The 24,454-nt window shown below is 32.4% G+C and overlaps 1 protein-coding gene across 30 annotated transcripts in view; it reads left to right on the top strand.

Annotated features, from left to right (window-relative positions):
* RALGAPA1 (Ral GTPase activating protein catalytic subunit alpha 1) overlaps positions 1–24,454 on the top strand; it is a 202,896-nt gene that overhangs the window by 24,541 nt on the left and 153,901 nt on the right. For all 30 annotated transcript variants that reach the window (XR_004423152.1, XM_033107302.1, XM_033107299.1 and 27 more), the window contains exons 2-11: positions 2,913–3,023; positions 3,572–3,621; positions 6,878–6,935; positions 10,516–10,559; positions 11,877–12,054; positions 12,385–12,500; positions 14,658–14,796; positions 15,768–15,976; positions 17,890–18,129; positions 21,059–21,256. Coding sequence is in view for 29 of the 30 variants with exons in the window: in XM_033107302.1 (XP_032963193.1) it covers positions 2,913–3,023; positions 3,572–3,621; positions 6,878–6,935; positions 10,516–10,559; positions 11,877–12,054; positions 12,385–12,500; positions 14,658–14,796; positions 15,768–15,976; positions 17,890–18,129; positions 21,059–21,256 (1,343 nt within the window). In the remaining variant the exon portion in view is untranslated. The remainder of the gene's footprint in view (positions 1–2,912; positions 3,024–3,571; positions 3,622–6,877; positions 6,936–10,515; positions 10,560–11,876; positions 12,055–12,384; positions 12,501–14,657; positions 14,797–15,767; positions 15,977–17,889; positions 18,130–21,058; positions 21,257–24,454) is intronic.

Below are 24,454 nucleotides of genomic sequence, written 5' to 3'. Positions count from 1 at the left end.
CTGTACCAAAAATAATGGAGGCGTTCACAGAAGGAGAAAACAGAATGAGTTACAGGGGGCCATTTTGGAAAGGATGAGACTTAATATTGGGGTTTAAAATTGGTAGTTTTTCCATAATATCTTTCTGGATTTCTTTCCTTTTTCATTTTCCTTTCTTCTGTGTTAGTGTTTGATAGAGAGGTGTTTTTAAATAAATGAAATCCTCTTACTACATTTTATCCAGATTTTTTTGCGTTTCTTCCCCTAGTTTTTCACCACTATGTAAATTTTGTGAATTGGTGATCAAAAATATTTTGTAAGAATTTTCATTTGCTAACTTGTTCATTACAAATAGATATTGAGTGAATAACAAATTAGCCTAGTTTTGATCCAGTATTTTTTATTAACGTGTATGTAGTTTCCAGGTTTTGTTAACATGCAGTATGGGAAGGAAATTAAGAGAAACTATCTTGGCTCCTAAATTATGTCCCAAAATCTTGAGTTAATTTATGTTTACTTTTGTTTTGATTTTTTGTTTTGCTTTGTTATTCTCATTTTCTTCTTTCCCCTGAGACATTAGTTATGTTGGAAACATCAATTTCAGGAAATTTAGAGATAATTATAGAAACCTATTTCATTCTGATTTTATAGTTCTTTGTTACTTTAAGTTACTGTGTGGGAAAAATAGAATACTTTTCTTGTTTATCTCAGTGTATGTGTTTTTACTTTAATAATTAATCTGTAAAATAGGTTTAGTATTTGATGACTATTATCCTTATTCTAGGCAGATAATAGATAAATTCTTTGTGTTCTTTCACTATTTTTCTTATAGATGTATTACGGGATATATTATAGATATATTTCTTATAGATATACTTCTTATAAATATATAACCTTTATGTTAGGAGCCTGGGCAGTAGATCCAGGCTGTGTGGAGTTGAAATCCCTGACTCTGCTTCTTAGTAGCTAAATAAACTCTGTCTGTTTCCTCATTTATAGAGTAGGGAGGATAGTAATTGTACTTATGTTATAGTTTGCTATGAGGATTATAGGAATTAATTTCTGTAAAACATCTGGAAGAATGTCCAGTATATAGGAAGCAGTCAGTTTGTGTTCGCCATTATTTTCTTCCTAGTTCTGTGAAAAGTCACACAGGTAGTGTTACAGGTAGGCGTGGAATCTGGGTGTTCTAATTCCGGTCAAGATGAAGCAATGCTATTTTGCCTCTCAGTAGGTTATGCAGTCTTTTCCAAGGTTAAAAATTTCCAAGCTACAAAATGAATACAATAAAATTAAAATATTTTATTAATAATAAAGCACTTTGAGTACATACGTGCTCAGCACTCTACTGGGTTTTGGGTAGACTAAGATAGACACCATTTCTATTCTAAAGAAGCTATAGACTAGTCCTGGAAGAAAGAGAAGAAAACACTTGAAATGGTTATTTCCATACAAGAGAAATATAGAGAATCTAAGGGAATAGAGAAGAGAGGGCATTCCTTCCTTCCTGTGGGAGAGCAGAGCAAAAGGGAAACAGTCTTGGAAAATTTCATACATAAAATGTCTAAGGAATTATTGTGAATATTCATAGGAAGCATAATAGACGAAAGAGAGTTTAAAGTGCTATCTTTGTTGTCGCTACTTCACTTTATTCTGAAATCTTCCATTGAGCGTTAAAGTAGTCCAAGGAATTAAGTGAGGTTTACTTTTAACATGAGTTTATTAACAATTAGTTTATTCTTCATCTCCCAGGTTAAAAAAATCTTAGATTTTTTTTTCCAGTTGCCTTTTTCAAATTTATTTATAGTAAAAGAAATATGTTTTTTGAAAACAAACTTGAATAGTAAGAAGTACATAAAGTAAAAGTTATCTATATCCCATTTTTCTTCAATCTTCTCAGTCCCCCAGAAAAATAAGCCAAATAACAAAAATGCATAAATATATATATACCCACATAGATACCTTGCTTTGAATAATAAATCCAGTCTCCTCAGTTTGCATTCAAAACATTTTACAACATACCTCAAGGCCACTTTTTCAGTTTTGTTTTTATCAATATACTCTAAGCTCTAGCCAAAATGAATTATTTTTCTGCCCCCTGTCATGCTTCATGTGTTCCTCACTGTGTCTTTGTCTATGCCTAGAATGCCCTTCCCATTCAACCCCACCACTTCACATCATCCTTCCTGTCCTTAAAAGTCTTTTCAAATAATATGTCCTCAGGCTTTTCTTCTTTCCCCACCTTCACCCCTCATTGAGCTTTGAAAGGAATTTTGTATTTCTAAATTGCCTTTGACTTTGTCACTTCGTTTTTAGTACCTAACACTTTCTACTATGCATACGTTTCTACTATGCATATGTTTAGTTTTGTGTGCCCTGGATTATACCGACAGTTCTTTTAGAGCAGTATTATCTATGTTGGAGCTATGTTGGAGTATTATCTATGTTGTACTTAACAGTGTAATACTTAATAGTTTTATTTATAAAACCTATTTTTAGGTATCTATATATTGATTACATGTATTTTAGACATGATATGTTATTACGTCATGATATGTTATTGGAAATACTGATTTTAAACTGTCCAGGGGAGAAGTTAGGAGAGGTGTATCTGAATTGAAAACAAAGTCTTTTTTTGGTTTGGTTGATGATTTTGAATAAATCTCTCTGAGACATTGTTTTCTTTCAGGAAACAAAGATTATGATAACCTGACTTGATCACTTTTTAAAATTAAAGCTGAAATCTTTAAAAACTAAAATTGTAAGAACAAGGATATAGATATATAAATACATAATTCAGATACTTTAATAGGATAGAATTTTAGGAGCAGTTCTTTGACTTTTTGGAAGGAAACTTGCCACTATCAATATTTGCTGAATATAATTTAACATGTGAGTAGTAAGCACTAAAACTATTTTCATTTATTTTTCAGAGAATGCAGAATCTATCGATCTTAAACAGTTTTTTGACCAGCATTTTTCACATATATATTATGTGTTCTTTGAGAATTTCGTGACTATTGAAGCTAGTCTTAAACAGAAAGGTAAGATGTTAAAATCAATCCTGGTATATGTTGATGTTTCTTATAATTATCATATGCATTCACTTAAAAATAGACTCTTGGACATTGAAATTTTAGTATCCACTTTTTGTCAGGCAGCTTTTAGACATCCCTTTCACACTATGGGTAAGAAGTACTGTTCTTATTACATTAAGAAGGCCTAGAAGGTAGGCCTTTTTCCTGGTCAGGTTTACCTATTTCCTTGCCTTCTTTGCTTTGCCCTAAGGTCAAGTGTCAGGTTTGAGCAGTCATTTTCATATTTTCATTTTCAGAGTTCATTTCAAGTTTTCCACAATATATTGTGATTTGTTTTTAGACATAAATATGTAAAATCTGAATTTAATTGTTGAAAAAGCGTAGAGAGAGATGCTATGATACTGTTTGCACATTGAACAGAATATACTTTAAACATTTTATTACAAAATGACTGAGAAAAAACTTTAGTGCTTTAAATATTTTAAGCTTTTTAAGTGGTTATTAACAATGAGGACAAAATGATAATGTTTAAAATATTTTTCTGAAAAAATTAGGTCACAAATCTCAGAGGGAGGAATTGGATGCTATACTTTTTATTTTTGAGGTAAGTACCTGCCAGTCTAACTTTCTTTTATTCAAAAATAATTCTTGGAACTATAAAGTGTATAATAAAATACTGTGAATCTGCTGTGCTTTTTTAAAAACTGAATCACGTTTTTTAACCTGAAAATATACCTGACTTAATTTTTTTTGAGGTAGATTTATTTATAGCTATAGATAGAATTATATTTTTATGCATTTGACACTACAAAATAGGTACTAATTTGTGGGAGGTTTACACAAATAGAGATTTTTTTTTTTTTTAATTTCAAACATTCTTACCTGAGAGGGTAACTTCATGGAACTGTTAAATACCTAAGGAATTTATAGTTTCTGCTTCAACTCTTTTTCATTGCAAACTTGTATAAAATAGTTTTAAATGTCTTATAAATTGTTCTACATTATTTTGGATTGGTGTGGGACAAGTCTTTCTTTCCAAGTAAACAGAAGGAAATAGCAACATATGATACTTCGCTAAAATTTGTGTTTTATTTTTGCCATATTAATAAAAATTAGGGCACCCTCTCCTCTTGTTCCCCCCTGCCCGACACACACACACACACACACACACACACACACACACACACACACACACACACACACACACACACACACACACACACACCCCCCCCCCCCCCCCCCCCCCCCTGCTTTTAAAATAACTCTTTGCCCTTCATTCTGTCTTTCAAATCAAACAGTGATGGAAGTATTGTGATCTTTATCAAGAAGTTAGAGATCTGGAGAAAGCCAGGATTAGACCTTGTGACTTGAAAGGCATAGTAAAGAATTTGGAAATCTGTTTCTAAAGATTGAACTCTTCTGTCTGCTGTAAATTAAAGATTATGCACTGTTTTGTATTTTGATATAGTTTAGAAGAATTTGAACAATCTGAATGATATTTCTCTTAGCTGTTGATTCAGTCACCGCCAAAAACGGATTTTTTTTGAAGAGTTCCAGATGGAAGTAACTGGTGTTGGTACCAGTTCTGCATTTAATTTTCATTACTTGTTAACCCTGAGGAATTTGCTTATATTTACCTCCCCAGTTGTTTGTATGAACTGTTTACAAGGGGAATATTAAAGCATAGATGTTTTAAGAAAGAAAAAAACTATCCACAGAGAAAGCAAGATAGTAATTCCTGGAAAGTGTCCTTTAGACTTTCATGCTTGCTCTATATTCAGGAAACTGAAAATGATTGATGAGCTAAGAGAAGCTCTTTCAGGGTATTCCTTCTATTAAGAAATAATATTTATTTTCCTATATGTGATATATACTGATTTGTTATTCTATGAGTAGTAATGTTTGTGTTTAATGAATCACTAAATTTTATTGGAAAAAAAGATGTTAATACCCTATTTCCCCAAAAATAAGACCTAGCCGGACAGTCAGCTCTAATGTGTCTTTTGGAGCAAAAATTAATATAAGACCCAGTCTTATATAACACCGGGTCTTATATTACACATATATTATTATGTGTAATATTATCTAAGACCTGGTTTCATATGATATAAGACCAGGTCTTCTGTAAAATAAGACCAAGTCTTATATAAATTTTTGCTCCAAAAGACACATTAGAGCTGAGTGTCCGGCTAGGTCTTATTTTCAGGGAAAACACGGTATGATACAGGGTTTTCATCTTCTGGAAAAGAATTTTAACTTGTGTGCCGGTGTTTTTCTACTTACAATGGGGACAATAAATACCTGACCTCTACGTTTACAGACTTATGATGATTTTTAAAAAATCAAGAAATTATAAAGTAATTTTTCTCTTTCTGGAATAAAAATCCTTGTTATGTAATATTAGTAATACCGCATAAGATTTATAGTCTGTTTTCTGTGCAGTTGAGAGCACATAATTACTTTCATCTTTATATTAACCACATAAAAACATAGTCATGTTTATTTGCATTTTATAAGGGGTTAATTTATTATAAAGTATAATTTAATAGTCAATTTAGGAATGCTTTTGAGTAGTTCACAAACTTGTCTTTTCAGTTTTCTGTAATTTTATCTCTTTCCACACTAAAATAAGTATAATTGTACTTGTTAGGTAGCTATTGGAAAAATATGAAGAGGGCAAAGGTGAAGAAGTTCATGTATCTTGTGTGGGACTAGCATTTATCTGTGAAGAACTTTGTAATTTCTTCATCACCCTCTTGTATGAGATGGACTAAAGACTATCACATCAAAGGGAAGATAGAGAAGTGTAAACCATGCATACATACCATCCTTTGAGCAGAATAGTATGAAAGCACGTTTTAGAAATAGACATATTAAGGTTGGAATCTCTGTTCTTCCACTTTCTACCTAAGCACATTACTTAACCCATTTCCTCCTTTGTCAAATGAAATAAATAAACTCTCGTTTTAGGATGGTTGTGAGGATTAATAAGATACCATCATGTAATGTGTCTTGTTTAGTGTTTGGCCCTTATGGACCAAATGGTGTTTCTAAATAATAATAGTAGTAAGAGCAGCAATAACAACAAACACACACAGATGTCTCTCAGCAAGCGGAGTACTGAGAGCACAGTTCAGCAACATAGCAAAGCAGCTATGGATCTAGAATAATCCACACAGATGCAATATGTAAAGGAAATTAAAGGCAAAATTTTGAAACTATCATATGTGAAAGTGTTTATTCCCAGTTAATGGAAACCTCTAACTCCTGAATTTTAAAATGTTGTTCTCATACCTATAGCCATCATTATATATAAGTACTTTTGGATTCACAAAATTAACTCAGTACAAATATTTCATGGGATTTCTGTGAAATCAAAATAGTTCCCCTAGATTTATCAACATAGGGGAAAGAACTACTTGAAGAGACAAAATGTCAAAAACCTTATTATCTGAAAGAATTCAAAACTTATCAGTAATGTCCACAATGCAGTTAATTCTCCAAATAGTACATAAGTATTTTGAAATATATGAGAGTTAGCATTTAATCACTATGGAGAAATATACTTAACTTTCCACATCACTATAAAAGATAAATTTCATTAATTTCCTGTTCCAAGTCTTTATTAGGATAGCTTGTTTTGGGAGGTTTTCAAATATTGATCAGTATGCCAGTGCTGCAATAGTGCCAGTACTATCAGATTAGTTCAGAGACTATTTTGTATTTGTAATGTATTTTCCTTAAGAAACTCTTGAAGTCTTAATGTAAGCTCTTTAATTTTTCACATTGCACAGAACATGGACTCATTCCTTGCTTTTCATTTTTTTTTGTTTGTTTGTTTTATTCATACTGATTTTTAGAAAATTTTACAACTTCTTCCAGAAAGAATTCATCAACGATGGCAGTTTCATAGTATTGGTAAGTAATTATGTACTTCACCTTTGAAATAAATGATAATATATGAAAATGCTCTTCAATGGGTTGTCATCTGAAGTGAATTTATAGTTTATGCTTTAGTAAAAACAAAATAAATAATACAAGACTAGACTTACTGGGAATGTAAGATAAAAACATAGATGAAGGATTTCCAGTCAAAAGATTATTAGATTTCTTTGCACCACCTGTTTTTTTACTCATAATACATTAGCAGTGATGGTAAAACTATAAAAAAATAAAAAATAAAAGCAGGCTCAGCTTCAGAATAAATATCTCTATGAATCAGCAATGGAAAAGAAACCCAAAGTGCCAAGTAGAGCAGAAGCAATGGGCTCCAGGTTTGAAAGCAAGCAGTGTCAGCTGGTAGTTTGCTCCCCCCAAAAAGCGGGAGAGCTGGAGTTAAGCTTACCGTTTGAAGGGTCAAAATGGAGCTTCCCAGATCATGAAACAAGGCTGAAAAGAAAAAGAGGGAGAAAACTCTGCTGTGGATTACTGTCAGAGACCACGCAGGCAGGAGATCACAGACTTTCTGATACCAGATGGTTGCTGGCTTGGAGTCTGGTTCTGGAACAATCGCAGGGCTCTCGAGGTGTCATAGTAAGGCATTCCCCCTCTTCATATTATAAAGGAGTCTGTAGATAGGCAATTGCTGGCTTTGGTTCACTGTCTTGATGTGAGTGAGGGCTTTCTGTTAGTGATTCTCATGATCCTTCTCTCATGGGGAATATCCTGACAGCCACCACATCTACATTGTTGAAGTAGAGTGTTAACAACCCTTATGTTCATTTGTAAAAATTGTATTTGTTTCTCTTAAAAAAAAGAGTCATAAATTTAGGCTCTACGTTTCTTAATCAGAGGAAATGAAATCTTCTCTGAGACTTTAAAACTGTAAGCCACCCCAGTTAGCAGTTCCAGAAATAAAACCCCCCCAAAAAACCAAAAAAATTTTTGGGCATATAGGAGGAATATTGATGCAAGGGCTAAAAATCCAAAATAGTAAAACCTTTTAGAATAAACTTTTTAGATAAGGTTTGAGACTAAAAATGATGTACCCATAATATGTAAAGGGCTCTTACAACTCAGTAATAAGACAAAGAAGTCCATTTTTAAAATAGGGAAAATAGTTGAATAGGCTTTTCACCAAAGAAGACATATGACTTGCTAATAAGCATGTGAGTATGCGCGATAGAATAGTGAAATCCTATTTTTGTGTTCCATAATCATAAATATGTCCTTGAAGGTTGTGTATAAAACAACTTTTTTCAGATGTCTGAACTTCAAAAGTTTATTGTACTTCCTAAGGAATGTAGTCTTAAATCTCCATAGGACATTTAAGCTATCTAGTTGTCATGATTAATAATACAACAATAAATGTCTAACTTGAGAATATACCTAAATGGTCATTTTTCTTTGTCACTCAGAAGAATCCTAAAACTCTGTTAATCCTTTCTTTTTGGTTTTATGTATAAATAAAAATTAGTTAGTGACTCTAGTTGATTTTCATTTAGTTGAAAATACTTTCTAATGTCCCTTTTGGTTTCTTTGACCCATAGCTTCTTTAATAGTGTTATTTTTAAAATTTTCAAATATTTGATGTTGCCACAGATTTATTTTTGTTGTGACTTCTAACTTAATTCCTTTGTCTTCAGAAAATATACTTTATGTGATATTGGTCCTTTTAAAATTTTTGAGACATTTCATGGCTCAGAATATAGTCTTTCCTGAAGAAGTTCCATTGTGCTTGAGAATGTGTATTCTGTAGTTATTTAAAATATTAGATTAATGTATGGTGATGATATTATTGAAGACCAAGAAAGGACTTGAATAAATGGAATCTTATGCAATATTCATGGATGATAGGCTTGATAGTACAAAGATAACAATTCTCATTCAGAATTCCTGTAGGGACTTTTTAATATAGCCTGACAAGTTTATCCTAGGAGACATCAAATGAAAGCATTAAATATTTAACACTCATCAGACTGGCAAATGTTAGAGCATTTGCCTGTTTTTTTGTGTTGCCAAGAATTTGTTACCACAGCACGCTCATACACTGCTATTAGTGCTGCTAAATTTCTCAACTATGGAGAGAATTTGCCAATATTTAATAAAGTTGAAAGTGAGTAATTTTGTTTCTGCTTACATATCCTGGAGAAACTCACGTGCATAACAGGGAATCAATGCAAACTCACATGCATACAAGAACATTTATTGTAGTATTCTTGGGAATAGCAACATTTTGAAAACAAACCAAATATCCTAACCTTAAGAAGATGAATGGTATAGTCAAAGAATGGAATAGTGTACAGCAGTTAAAATGAATTCACTCACAATACATAGGTCAGTATAGATAAATTACAGGAGCTAATGTTGGATGTGAAAAGCAACTTACAGGATGACTTACTTTGTATGATACCATGTATAAGATTTTGTTTTGGTTGTTTTTACTACTAATTAAACCCCAAATTTGTTCAGATTTGATTAGTTTTCCATTTAGTGTTCTTTTTCTGTTCCAGGATCCAGTCCCTGATACCACATTACATTTAGCATATATAGATTTTTTTAGGAGAGCTGATGACTGGGGTTTACATGGTATTACTTGAAGAAATTGAATTTGCTCAAACATAAGGAAGGGAATTGCAGATAAATCAACACAGTTTGTTGAAATTTAAACCTTTTTTTTGTTATGACAAATGAAACTTAAACAAAGTCACAGACTTGATCATATACATATACCATATATATCATATATATATGTTCTTGACATTACTAGAAAGAATTAAAAAACGCGGGATTAAATAGCTGTGGAAGAAATTTTTCTTATGGGTGTAAGATTTTAAACATATAAACCAATTCTAAATTTGTGGAAATAATACCAAAATTTGGATAATGCCTTCCTCTGGAAAGTGATTCAGGATGGATTCACAGGAGGCTTCAGTGATGCTTATACTGTTAGATAAAACATGATAGATAATGTAAATAAATGAAAATTTGGAATTAAGAAACATGGGACTTTGTTTAAATTTGTTCAGACCAAATGGTGGACCTCTGGATGTTTGTTAGTGTTATTTCAGTATTTTATTGTAGATTTGAAATAGTGTATAATTTAAAAGTAAAATACATAGTTTTGAATATTTTGGAAAAAATTAATACACTGCAAATATTTGTTAGGAAATATTAGAGTTGTAGATTTTTATGTGCTTAACTAAATGGAAATTTTCTACAGTGGTTTTATTTGAATTAGTGACGGAGAAAGTATTTAATTGTATTCTTAGTTTAAATAAGGGATATACATAGGTTTTTGTATTAAATGCAATTTAGGGTTTAGGATTTGTTTCATTAGAATACATCATTGTTTATTTGCAATAAGCCATGTGTTGAGAAGGTGACTTTTTGTATGCCCTCTGGTCCTAAGATTATGGCCAGAAGGATATCAAGGTCACCAAGAATAATTTGGAGGTTGCCAAGGACTTGTTTTAAAGTGTTTTCAAGTCTGACCGAGAACTCTGACATTTAGAAAAATAGTAAGATGTGAGTACTTAAAATGATGTTTTCTTTTCAGGATTGATTTTAAAGAAACTACTCCACACAGGAAATTCCTTGAAGGTATAATATAATTATATTTCTTTTCTGACTTCTTAAAAACTATGTAAAACATACAGCCATTTTTCTTACATCAGCTTTTTCCTAAAGAATTTTGAACTGTTTTTAGTCCACTTAATTGGACTGAATTTACTTAAAATATAGCAACATTCTCCGTATGAATGAAAATACATACTAGGTTGACCAGGCTATTGAAAAACTATTGTACTTTTGCCGCTGCTTTGACTCATTCACCAGAAATACTTTACTCTGTGGTCTCCAGAAGAAAATAGTCATTCACCAAATTCTTCTTCATTTTACCATAGCTATTTTTAGATAGTATAGAGTACGGGATCTATATAAAAATGTATGTATTTTTTCTTTTTCGTTATATCATTGTACTATGGTAAAAAGAGCTGTCCAGTCCAAAAGCATCTTGCTATAGGTTAGGTAAAAGTCTTATAGTGTAGTTCTTTTGAAATCAAGGCTTGGGTGTAGCAGTAGAAAGGAATAAGCCTTCCTACATCTTTATCCTGTTATCTGACTAAACCGTGAGGTAGAAGCAGTTGAATAGCTTTGACAGTGGCAGTTAACTGACCTGCGTTAACTGGTTAATTTCCAAAGATACCAGTGATGTTAGGCTAGTGAAGAACTTCGTGTTTGCTTATCTGAGATTTAATTTTAAAAATCTTTTCCTTTTCTCTTCTTGGGAATAATTTATTCATTCGTTCAAATATTTAGTGTCTTCTGTGTACAGAGCATTGTTCTAGGTGCTTAGAATATAAGTAATAGGCCAAAATTCCTGCTTTGCAGCCTAGCCGCAAGTAATAAGTAGATGAGATAATTTCAGAGAGTGATAAGCTTTTTAAGGACAACAGCATCGACTTAGCAATGCATCTGGATCCCCATAATCATTCCTCCTTTTACTAAATTCATTATAGCAAGGAACAGTCATTACCCTCTCTCTTCTGGCTGCTTGGATTAGACTAGAGGTGATGGAAAGGAGAGAAAAGTAAGGGGAATAAACAAGAAGGAAATGATTTTCTGAGTTTTTATGATTGGAAATTGTAGAATAAAAATTACTTGATGGCTTTAAGTAATTAGAGGCCAAGTTCATTCTTCCTTTGTTCAAAATCCGTGAATTTAGAGATTTATAATAATGAGGGCTCAATAAATGTCATGAGTGTAATATCTCTCCCCCTCCCTTTCTCTTCTTCCTCCTTTTGCAAAGTATCATTCCTCTAGAATTATCTAGTAATACTCTTCCAGAGAATTTTGGCCTTAAAAGGAAAAAAGTATTTCAATTGTAAATAAAAATACTGTTTTTCATTTTTATTTTAGATCAGGAGGGAAGGTGTTCGTCTTTTCTTGTTATGGTTACAAGCTCTTCAGAATAACTGTAGCAAAGAACAGCTTTGGATGTTTTCATGTTTAATCCCTGGATTCTCGGCACCACAATCTGAATATGGACCTCGAACTTTAGATAATCTCATTAATCCTCCACTCAACCTTCAAGAAAGTAAGATTCTAATGTGAATTTTAAAGTACAAGAAGTTATTTCCCAAGTGAGATGTTATTCACTCTTAATCCCTGCATATCTGTTTGTCTATCCTTGTGTCACATTTCCTCAATCAAGGGTTCATGAAACAGCTGGTGGTTAGAGTTTATGGTTGTTGTGATGGACTATTAGGATGACTTCAGATTTATTTCAACATTCAATCATTAGAATGTTTTCAAGCAGTATTTATTACATGTATGTTTTTTGTAGTTAAATTTTATTTGGGTCTTGTTATTGTATTATTAAGTTTATTTTGTAATGATACTAAACTTTTCTTTTTTCTTTGGATAGCTCAAGTCACTATAGAGGAAATCACTCCTCTTGTCCCGCCACAATCAGGAGATAAAGGACAAGAAGATCTCACAAGCTATTTTCTTGAAGCACTTTTAAAATATATAGTAATTCAGGTACATGTTATCTTTTTTGATATCACCCCCTTTACTATCCTGTGTGGGTAATTCATTTTTCCCTCTTTTACCATTATTCTGTCATAGTAGATATTTGCTTATTTTCCTGAAGACGTGTGACAAATTTTTACTTTTGAAAATATGTTAGTATGTTTTCTGAAATAAAAATTATCGGAAGCACTATGAACCTCTTAGAAAGGGAACTAGAAGGAGAAATTTTTAAAGTAGATTATTTATATACTTTTTTATGTGAGTCAGTTGAGCTTACTTTCTAATCCTTTCATTTATAATGAGCAGCTGTGGTACTTTAAATGAAAAACTAACAACTGATTTAGGGATCAATCTGCCAAGAGGAATCTGGGGGAATGTAATTTACACTTAAACTTATTTGTACTTTTAAAATTTCCAGGTGCATGTATTTTGTAAAGTAACCTGTTCATCTCTAGATACGAAATGAGCATGTCCTGACTAATGAAAACACTCTTAGTACATACACATTTCTTATAACTGTTCTAAATACAAAAATTCCCTGTGCTTCAGAAACAAACATGAAGTTAATTTGGACTGTGAATAAGTTTTCCAGGGTTTGAGTCCTTATTCTACATCTTACCACAGTGTGACCATTGGCAAATTACTTAACCTCTTTGTGCTTAAAATAGAGATAAAAATATTACCTGTCCGATTTTGGTGTTTGAGGCTTAAATAATTAGTGCAAAGTACTTAGCATAAAAAGTGCACGACACAGTAAATGTTCTATAGTGGGTAGTTGTTGCTGTCATTATCAGTTTTTCTTAAAATCTTTTTATATTTTATATAGATTTTTTAAATTGTTTTGCAGCTTTATTGAGGTATAATTAACATACAATAAACTGCAATGTTTGAAATACACAATTTGATGAATTTTATTACATGTATACACTCATGAAATTATAGTCAAGATAATGAACCTGTCACCCCTAAAAGTTCTTAGATCCCTTTGTAATCCATCCTTTTCTACCCACACCTCTCCAGGCAACCATTCATTGATCTGATTTTGGTCACTATACTTTGCATTTTTCATATAAAAGGAATTTATGTGGTACATACTTTTTTTTTGGGTCTGCCTTTTTCTTTTTCCCCAGCATAATTACATTGAAAATCGTATTGTATATCTATAGTTTGATACTTTTTATTGCTGAGTACCTTTCCATTGTAGGTATATACCACAATTTGTCGTCTAGTCACCTGTTGATGATAATATGAGTTGTTTTCAGTTTTTGGCTATTACAAATAAAACAGATGAATATTGGTAAACAAGTCTTTGTGTGGACATAAGCTTTCTTTGTCCTTGGGTAAATGCTCAGTAGTGGAATGGCTGGGTTGTAGAGTAGGTATATATTGACTGTTTAAGACACTGTCATGCTGCTTTGCAAATGGTTGTACCTTTTCTCATTCTATCAGCTATGTATGAGTCTTAAAGTTGCTTCACATCCTTACCAACAGTTGGTAAGGTCAGTCTGTAATTTTAGCCATTCTGAAGTAGGTATATAGTGGTATCTCATTGTGGCCCACTTTTTGGCTTTACTATTCCCCTACTTAGATAATTACTTCCTCACTCTACTGGAATTCTGACCTATATTTCACTGCTCTGTTCCTTCTAGTGTCGCCCACCTCTCCACTTCATGGACAGTCCCCACTGCGCTACTGCTTCTGCTCTCACCCCTTCATGGGTGCCCTGCTTCCCGTGGTCAGGCTCTGATTATCTGCACTTGACTGCTGCTGCTTTTACTCCTTCCCCTCCTCCCTCTCACAGATGCCTATTTTGTATGGTTTTAGGCTGAATTATTCTAACAAGGGCGAAGGGAAAAGAACATTAATATCTTTGTCATTAGTAGAGCTGAGTTGAAATCAACTTGGACAGTTTTCCAGAGCACATTTTAACTTATTAGATTTTTGGAGTATAACATATATAATGTATTTATATGTCAGACCAGTTTTAAGATTTGTTCTTTATTATTTATGTACATAAATGTATACATAATACATATATATATATAGCTATATATATTCACAGTGTAACATTTTAGTATGTTGTTTAACTTTTTATAAGCTTGTTCATAATAGCTAATAATGGTTTCTTTCTCCTAGAATGATTCTGATTATATTGTATATTTTTAGGTAAAAAGTTTAGAATGGAAGAACAAAGAAAATCAAGAGAGGGGATTTTCCTTTTTGTTTTCACATTTTAAGAAATACTACTTGCCTTATATTTTTCCAAACATCTGCAAGGAGAACAGTTTATATCATCCTGTACTTGGTAGGTAGTCTTTGTGTTTTTCTGAAAGATCATATGTAAGAATAAAACATACCACAGTGTAAAGTTGACATTTGTTACCTGCAGAAAACTGATAACATTTAATGTTTGTATTGATTGATTAGAGATATTATACCTTGATTTATACCAAAAATAGAATTTTATTAATAAGAAATTTTCATTGAGAGTGAAGAGATATTTTTGGATTTCACCTGTTGGATGAGATAGGTGTCACTATATTATAAATTTTCTTTTTAAGGTCCCCTGAAGGTTCAATTTATTATGTCTTACTCAAATTCTGTATGAATAATTACATTGTCATATATTTTGATCATGTCCAATATTTAGGGGCTGTGCTAAGGTGTCTGTTGGAGCCTTGAAGCTGGAGCCTCATGAACAAATCCTGGGTTAGAAGCAGACCTCTATTGTATATAGAAGGCATTAGTAGTCTATATGTGGCAATGTCCTTTTTGCAGCAAGATATTTCTATTTTAAGCTCTGCCAAGTTTATGCAACTGACAGGCTTAGGCAAAATCATTAGGGCTCGTAGAAATGACTCAAAATAGAGTAGCAAGCCTTTGCCATTGGGAACAACATTTGTTTTAAAAATCAAGGAAAAAATCTCATGTTTTATATGACTTCAAAATATGTGTCTCAGTCTTAGATTAATTGAAGTGAGCTCTCATTAATTTTAAATGGTTCTAGAAACTTCTCTACATAGACAGGATTCATTGAGCCTTTGAGTGATATTTTTCAAAAAGATGTTTTTCCATTTATCAGCCATATATGGTTCGCTTTTCTAGATTCTATGTTCATATTTAGCAACTTATTTTAAAATGTCATTTTTTTGTATTAAATCTACTTCTAAAACCAGAGCATCATGACAGTGTTTTCTTAAATGTTTAAAAATGTAAATTTATCTAAGTACAGTTCCTTTCTTATTTTGGTTTTGGTTTTCCTTTTATTTTGCATAGATATCCCTCAGATGAGACCAAAGCCACATTATCTCATGATAAAAAAGGATGCTGAAACCAATGAAGCAATATATTGTACGAAGGAACCTTTCATTAAGGCTCGTGTTATTGTCATTCGTTGGCTGGTGTCTTTCTGGCTTGAGCCAAAGCCACATACAGGCCCTCATATCCCTGGTATGGAAGGTGAAGTCTTGCCAAAGAATATTCAGGTAATACACACATAGTTTGCTAAAGTTCGAAATGTCTTAAGAGATTTGTCCAGTGATTTCAATTGTTTTAGGTGTAGAACACACTTAGAACAAATAATAGTGATATTTTCTTTGTATAAATACATTTTATAAATTCAAAAAATTTTCCCCCTCTCCCACCGTCCCCGCCACCCCCCACTCCAGTTCAAGCCGTTGTTTCTCAATCTAGTTGTTTAGGACACAGTTCCCTGGCCCATGCTGGTATTATGAGCCTTGCCTTCCCCCTGGCTGAGGCAGTCGGTCGCCAGTTGGTCCATGTGGGAATCGAACCCGCGACCTTGGCGTTAGGAGCACGGCGCTCCAATCACCTGAGCCACCAGGCCAGCCCATAAATCCAAATTTTAATATGTACTGTAGAACTAATAGTTTTCTTGACAAAAGAATAAAACTTGGAAGGTGTAAGATAATTTCAGCCATATCTGAGCCTCAACTTCAAATTTATTTCTGTATTTTATGTTAATTTTACAGTACTAAATATATCCTGAATTGTACAAATAAAAATATTCTGAACTTTACAAATAAATCCTTGCAGTTGGAAACAATTTGCAATTAAATGGTTGTAGGACTCTCATAGATCTTTTTAGGTTTCTAGCATTCATAGAGTGCTAATTTAAAGTCCTGTCCTTATCTCATTCCCCTTTTTTTCAACAGGGATACAGAGTCTAGAAAATGTTGTATAAAATTATACAGCTATGCAGTGAAGGGGCTAATATTTTAAAATCTGTTATTTTTAATTAAAGTTTCCCTCTTTTTCATTTTCTGTTATTCCCTCAATGTGCAGTTTTCCCGAACTTGTCTATATTACAGTATTTTTTTTACTATTTTATTTTCCTTTTCTTAGATTTCCTCATTTAGTTTTAAAAATCTTGTGCTGTGTTTTTTGTATGACTTCTTAAATCTTTTAAAAATTAAGAGGAGTTATAATGTGTGTTTAGTTCATTAGCGTTTAGGAAATTTGATTTATATTCCCTTGTCCTTCTGTTTATCTGTAGCTGACTATGTGGTGTGTTTTCCTACAAACTTTGTTCCAGGTTCTTTACAAAGAATGATTAAATGTGGAAACTCTCAAGAAGAACTATTTTTCTGATCCCAGAACTTAAGAGACTAAAATTATAGATATTTTTAAATTGGAAAGACATATTTGAGATTATTTACCTAAATCCTCTTATTTTATAGATGACAAAACTGACACCAAAAATCAAGTAACTTACCAGAAAGTAATTTACCGTATACAGAATAGTGCTACTCCTATCATACCATGGTAGTAATTTCTTTAACATTACCTTAATACTTTTCATCTTCAGTCATGATGAAAATTCTATTATTAGAATGTAGAGTTTTGTAATATTTTCTTTTAGCTTCGTTTCTGCTTCTGTAATAATTTTTCTTTCATTCCTTTGTTTTTTGATTAAGAAGTTTTTACTTGTGTAATTTTTGTCTCAGGTAAAATAGACATTATTTATTTGTTTACTTATTCTTTAAATAGACAATTTAAAACATTAAGGCTTTATAGAGCAAACAATCCAATGTTATTTATTTATTATTGAAGTTCAGAGCTAACTTCACCTGCATTATTCTTTTACCCAGATTTAATTAGTAACTTGTTTATTCTGCAAACATACTGGAAAACAAATCTAATTATAGGTGGGTAGATGACTAGTAAGTATCACTGTATCACTTAGATGTTGAGTTATTTGCATTCCCACTTACCAATAGTTATTTAGAATGGCTTCTAAATGAAACTCTATACCCAGATTTTAAGCAATTCTGTATGTTACTTGTGGAATGCTTTGGATTCTGCCAGTATTTGTTATTAGAAGACAAAATACCGGGTAAATGATTATGATATTCTTCCTCTTTTGTTTATATTTTAGAGAGCAGCCGCTAGTTTGGTATCCAGAGAAGAAAACAAAAATGACAATGCTGACAAAGCAGATAGGACTACAGAACCAGAACAGTCTCATTCTAATACAAGCACTCTCACGGAGCGAGAACCTAGCTCATCCAGTCTCTGTAGTATTGATGAAGAACATCTCACGGACATTGAAATAGTTCGCAGAGTTTTTTCTTCCAAAAGAAGTAATGTAAACTTTGTCACAGAGATATTTCGTCAGGTAAAATACCTCTCGGTATTTTTAATTTATAATGAAGACTTCAGTGTTTAATGTTGAATATACTGACTTTTAACTATTTAAAATTTATTCTTTATGAAAATGGTGTGCTTTATGTGGTCAGTACTTGGAGGCTACAGAGAGGAGCCCCAAATACTTTGATATGGAATAATAATGTGAGACTTCAATAGTTTAACCTCTAAGAGCACCACAGGTTTTACATATATATTTATCTGTTTATGTGTGTGTGTACATACTCATGTATGTATGTGTATATGTATACATAGGTATATAATATATATTTCTATATATATGTGGGTTCAGGAACATACATGGATTGCACAGTGTAAGTTCTGAGAAGTTCCCAGGACGTTTTCAGTTCCCTGAGGTCAAAATTATTTTTATTACAACACTACAATTTTATTGACCTTTTTCACTCTCATTCTTTCACAAGTGTACAGTGAAGTTTTCCAGAGGCTACCTGACATGTGATATTGTATCTGATTGAATAATAAAGCAAGCAGATATGAGAATCCAACTGTCTTCTATTAAGCTAAATATTAAAGAGATATGCAAAAATGTAAAATAGTGCTACTCTTCTTTTGGGCATTGTGTTATTTGTGTTAACATATAGTATGTTACGGGGCCAATATTCTGAGGCCAAAATGCGAACCACAGCTTTAAGGAGACAAAATTCCCAGATCTGCTAAATGCTCTCTGTACTTGATTAAATCTTAAAGAATGTCCATCCTGATCTGGGTTGGGTAATAACGGAAGCATATTAAAAGAATATCAGAGACCAGCATTTTTAAATGTTTATTCACTGAAGAAGATAGCCTTAGCTATCAGTAAATCAGATCCTATTGGCAAAGTCCATTATTAGAAAACCTGGTTACTAGAATACCAGGTTATTTCATTCTTAAGCTAACAGCATTAAATATTTGGTTTTTCTTTATCCTGTTGTGTTGATTCTTCGTCCATGTACTTTTCTGATTATGATATAGTTTTATGGTCATAGAACTATAAAACTGGAGATGACCTCATATATGAGTATATCTACAGAGAGATTTGAATATTTCTGCCTCTGGTTATAGTTTCCCTTATTATCGATTAATAATTGATGTCTGATTATGAGTGGTGCTTTTTCACAGAGGGATAAGGTGCCAATATGTGGATTTGAATGTTCTGGTTTCTGTGACAATATTTCTTATTGTAAGTTTATAAATTGACATTCTGATTTTCATGTGTCAGTTTTTTGCCATGGCTAATATCAGTGTTTCTTCAAGATCTGTATTTAGTGTGTTGGTAAATCAAATTTTGGGACCTGTAAGAACAAAGGTTATATACACTCTGGTCTTCAGTAAATTCATCAAACCACTTGGGCTATAGTATGACAATTTATACAATAATAAATATCTTAGTTCTGGAGATTACCAATATTTAAAAGTTTTTTTAATATTTTAAATAATTTTAAAATGAATTTTTAGAGAAGTTTTAGGTTCACAGGAAAACTGAGCAGAAAATACCCAGAATTCCCATGCTACTTAAAAATAATAATAAGATGATATTTTAGTATCTGAGAATAGAACTTCTTTGAGATTATTTGACCTTTTTTTTTTTAATTTATATTGAACCTTTTTAAGGAAGCTTGAGCTGTTGCTGCAGTTGTGAAATAGTCTACGAGCAGGCAGTGATGATCAAAATCATGCCATTGACCATTAAGCTGCTGGAATATGAGAATGAGAATTTAAGAATGGGTTTGTTAGATGGAGAAAAGTAGTAATCTAGTTGTTAGGGAATCAATAACAGCAAATATTAGGTTGGTGCAGAAGTAATTGCGGTTTTTGCAATTGTTTTTAACCTGTTAAACCGCAATTACTTTTGCACCAACCTAATAAAAGGATGACTATTAAACAATATAAAATATTCTGTTGATATTACGTAGTAACTTTACATCATTCTCTTGAAAAGCTGATTTTCTTGGCTAGTTTCATTCAGATAAAATTATTTGACCCCATGATTATTGTTAAACACACGTACTGATAACTCCCGAGTTATCAGGTTTTAGGTAAAGATCTTAATTTTTGAGTTGAAGTTAATAGGTAGTGGATGTAAAACTAAAAATAAAAAGCAATTTAATTCCATTTCTCTTTGTAAATAAAAAGCAGAGTAAAAATGTTAACACATAAACACAAACATGCCTAAGGAAAGGACTTTGGCTGTTGAGATTAAGAATATTTTTACTGTTTTATTTTTGCATGTCTGAATTGTATAAAAATTTTTTGCTGTGAAATGTAATATTTTTGTGATGAGGAAATACGTACTTTTATTTTAAAAGTTAAGGCAACCTAGAAAATACCTAAAGGAAAGAATAACAGATAATTCCTTTTAATTTGCTAAGTATTTGTCTTATTATTTATCTTAAATAACTATTATATATAAAAAGAAATAAGAAAGCTGTAACATTTTTTTTCCATATGCTTAGAAAAGCTAAGTTGCTTTGTTTCATGTGATTTTTTATTCTTGGAGTCAGAATTAATTTTATTTTTCAATTAAAATCTTTATCAAAAGTTATTTCAATAGTAACCAAAAACAACAATGTAAGTTACAAAATGTGATTTATTATGGAAAGTTGTATTTACACTGAGATTTGTTTGACCACAGGTATTTCAAGAAACATGGAATACTTTTATGCTGAGACAAACAGTACCGTGAAACAAACCTTTGCTCCTTGCACTTGAAATCAGTGTCTGTCTTCCAAAAGCATTTCTGTCTCACTGTATTTACAAATTATTTGGAGACAAAAGGCTTTTCTGACAATGAATTGTTTAACTTTTCTAAAAATCATTTATATCTCCCATTTTATAACAAGATAGAAATGTAGGTTGTGGCAAAGTAAAAGATATTATCTCTGTTCTCTTTTTTTCACTAGGCATTTTTATTACCGATTTGTGAAGCAGCAGCTATGAGAAGAGTGGTAAAAGTATATCAAGAATGGATCCAGCAAGAGGAAAAACCTTTGTTTATGCAAGAGCCTGAAGAAATTGTGATCTCTTCTTCAGACTTACCTTGCATTGATAGTGTTACAGACCATGATATTTCATTGGAAGAAGGAGAAAAGAGAGACGAGGTAATGATAAGACTTACATATTTTAGTATACGTTTAATAGATTAGATTTCCACAGAAGTGTAATAATGTGTTGATACACATGCACTTTCTAAATGGGAAAGTATACTTACCTTTCAGTGTATTTTACAGTTTAGATAATGTAACAGTTGTCTCAGTACCTTATCCCAAAGCTCTTTGATGTCACAACTTTAAAAAATAAATATTGAGGTTATATACTGATTCTTTATGTCATTGTCTAGATTAAAATTAGACACTGTTATAAAAGGTGTAATATTCAAAACTGGTACTAGATCGAAATGGGTGTTGTAGTACATACTTCTTAGAGTGATTACCAAAATACAATTCCTTCTTGCGTGTCTTATTCTAGGATCGGGTACCCAGCACTAATCAGAATATTGTGAATTCTTTCTTGGAAATTTTTGTAGAATAAAAAAAAAAAGCATCCTGATCTGCTGAATAAGTTGATCTGTGATAAGAAAGACTGGAGTTTACTCACAGTGGGGAAAAGATGAGAGAAAAGAGAGTGGAAGTGGAATTTGGGTCACTGGTTCCTTTTATTATTTAAGCCTAAATGAATTCTTATACTTTGGTTGTTTAACTCTTGTCATAGGTCAGGTTCTCACCAAAAAATTGGAGTCTGATATTGACATGCATCTTGCCAAATTTAGATAGGAGCAATTTGGTAATGTTTATTCACCTTGTGGTTAATTTAACATCATCAGTGGAATTTATCAGGATATTAACCTATGAATAAATAGGCCACATTCCACAGGGATTCAATGAATCAATATATATGTATATATATGCTATATACTGGTATTTGTAGAGCAGTCTCCCCTATGTCTAAGAAGGGAAAAGTGTAAGGAAAATAATTGAAGTAAATAAAATTAACCATGTAAATTATGAAATAATACTTACAGTTCTATTTGTTATATACTAATAAAAATATCCAAGTTTTTCATCAAGCTAGAAGATAAACCTATCAGTCAAAATAATTTGTTTTGCCCAAATTTTTTGTCATGAGTTTATAGCTCAGTACTGATCCTACCCTGTGTCATTTACGATCCTTAAATAAAAATGATAGATAATATAATCAGTCTACATACATAATTTAAAAAACAAACAGTTGAAAGAGGTCAGAAGGCAGGCAGGAAAGAAGGAAGCTCCAAATGCAGGGTGATGTAGGTGTATTGTACAGGTGTGTTCTGCTGCTTACTCAGATAGTATAACCAGTATTCCCATTAGAGATGTGAGTTTTCAATATGCCAATAACTCTTGCTAATGGAATGAACCAAAAACAAAAGATAGAGTCATTCATTGATTTATATTTCTGATGAATTCAATATATTAAAAAATCATTTAAAATTTGGTGATAATTATAAAATGGAGTTGTTATAGATTCAGATAATTATAAATGGTGTTTTTGTTCACATAGTACCTGTGAAACATTTGAAGGAGAGGCTGAATACAAGACAGTTTGTGTATGTGCAGACTGTCATGCACCTAGTAGTATGTTTAGCATTCCCTGGCTCATCCCATTAAAAATTTCAGTGGTATTCTTAAATACTTGTGACAACAGAACACTCCCACAAATTTCAGAGTGTTCTGTAAAACATGGTAATGCCCACCTTGAGAACCAGTGTTGGAGTTATTAATATAAACATGAAAAGACATTATTTCTACCTTCACATAACTTACATTTTAGCAAGAAGACAAATATGCAAAGTATATATTATTGCTGTGATCCAGAGTGTGAAAGAGGGAATACCTAACTGCTCAGGGAAGGCATCCTTTAGGAGGTAGTATAATATGAAGAGCAGGTAACAAACGGGAAGGGAACCACACAGTGTGAATACAGTCTACAAAGATATGAGAGACCTTGAAAATATTTTTATTTGGCTGTAGCTAAGACCCAGTGGGAGAGAATGATAGGAAAAATATGAGATAGGCAAGAACTAGACTCTGTTTAGTGACTTGTAATGGACTTTGATTACATTCTAGACACTGTAGAACCTTTGAAGGATTACGAGTAGAATGGCATTAATAGTTATATATTTTAGGAGGATTATACCAAGTCCAGAGCGAAAAATAGATTGGAGGCCACTCTGGAGGCAAGGAGACTAGTTAGGACAGGTATTAGCAAAATTCAGAAGGGAGCTAAGTACCTGACATAGAGAAGACAGTGGCAGTTGCAATGGGAATATAAGGGAGAAGACAGATACATGATTTGGTGGTAAAATCAGTATGTCTCGATTAATTGGCTGAGAGAAATGAGAAATGGGGAGGTGTCCCGTTTTCTTTCTTTGGCAACCAGGGTCGTTGCCATTCACACTTGAACAGGAATTTTCAAAGTGAAAGTTTGGTGGTGGTGGCCAAGGTGGCTAGAAGGGTTGGTAGGAAGGGGAAGGACATCATTAATAAACTTACTTTTAAACATCTTGAATTTGTGGTGCTTGTGGGTCATTCAGGAAGAACTGTTTAGAAGATACTTGACCATAGGAGTATGGAGCTTAAGAGAAAGGTATTAAGAGTTGACCGTGGTGTATTGTTTTTGCGACTCAGCTGAATTCAGTTCTGCTCCTGGTAATGGCAGAGTAGTTTGTATTAGACTGAACCTCCTGAATATTACAATTACAAGCTTTAGACAAAAATATTTTTAAAAAACTATTTGAAGATGTTGGCGAATGACCAAAAGCAGAAAGAAACTAGAGAATAACTCAAAAAAAGAGAACATTGAATTAAATTTGTGTGACTTTTCACCTTGAGGGAACTCCTTCGTCTGCAAGACTTTTGACAGCTAAAACTCAAGCAGAAAGCTGCATGCAGTCTTACCGGTTTGAAGTATCAGAATTCTTCTGTCTTTGGATAACAAGAATTTTACTCTTAAGTAGAATAAATAGAAGTTATTTTCTGTTTTATTTAAGTTATTTGGATTCTGGCATTTACTTCAGAACAGAACTTATCTCTCGCAAGGCTGGAAATAATATAATCCTTCTTGAGTGTGTAAGTGCAGAGAGGAGGTTAATACATTAGATACATAGAAAAATGTTTCTATATATGAAATTATATAATAATCTCTGGCTGATCCTTACAGATGATTTTTTTTAACTTTGTATTTTTGTCAATGAGAACCTTTTTTACAGTGAACATACATGCTTTTGTAATAAGACATCTTCTGTTTTGAGAAGGTGTTTAGCG

Source organism: Rhinolophus ferrumequinum, chromosome 6 (assembly GCF_004115265.2).
Source record: "Rhinolophus ferrumequinum isolate MPI-CBG mRhiFer1 chromosome 6, mRhiFer1_v1.p, whole genome shotgun sequence".
Lineage (NCBI taxonomy): Eukaryota > Metazoa > Chordata > Mammalia > Chiroptera > Rhinolophidae > Rhinolophus > Rhinolophus ferrumequinum.
The sequence above is the reverse complement of the archived record's forward strand: the minus strand, read 5'-3'. Positions and strand labels throughout refer to the sequence as shown.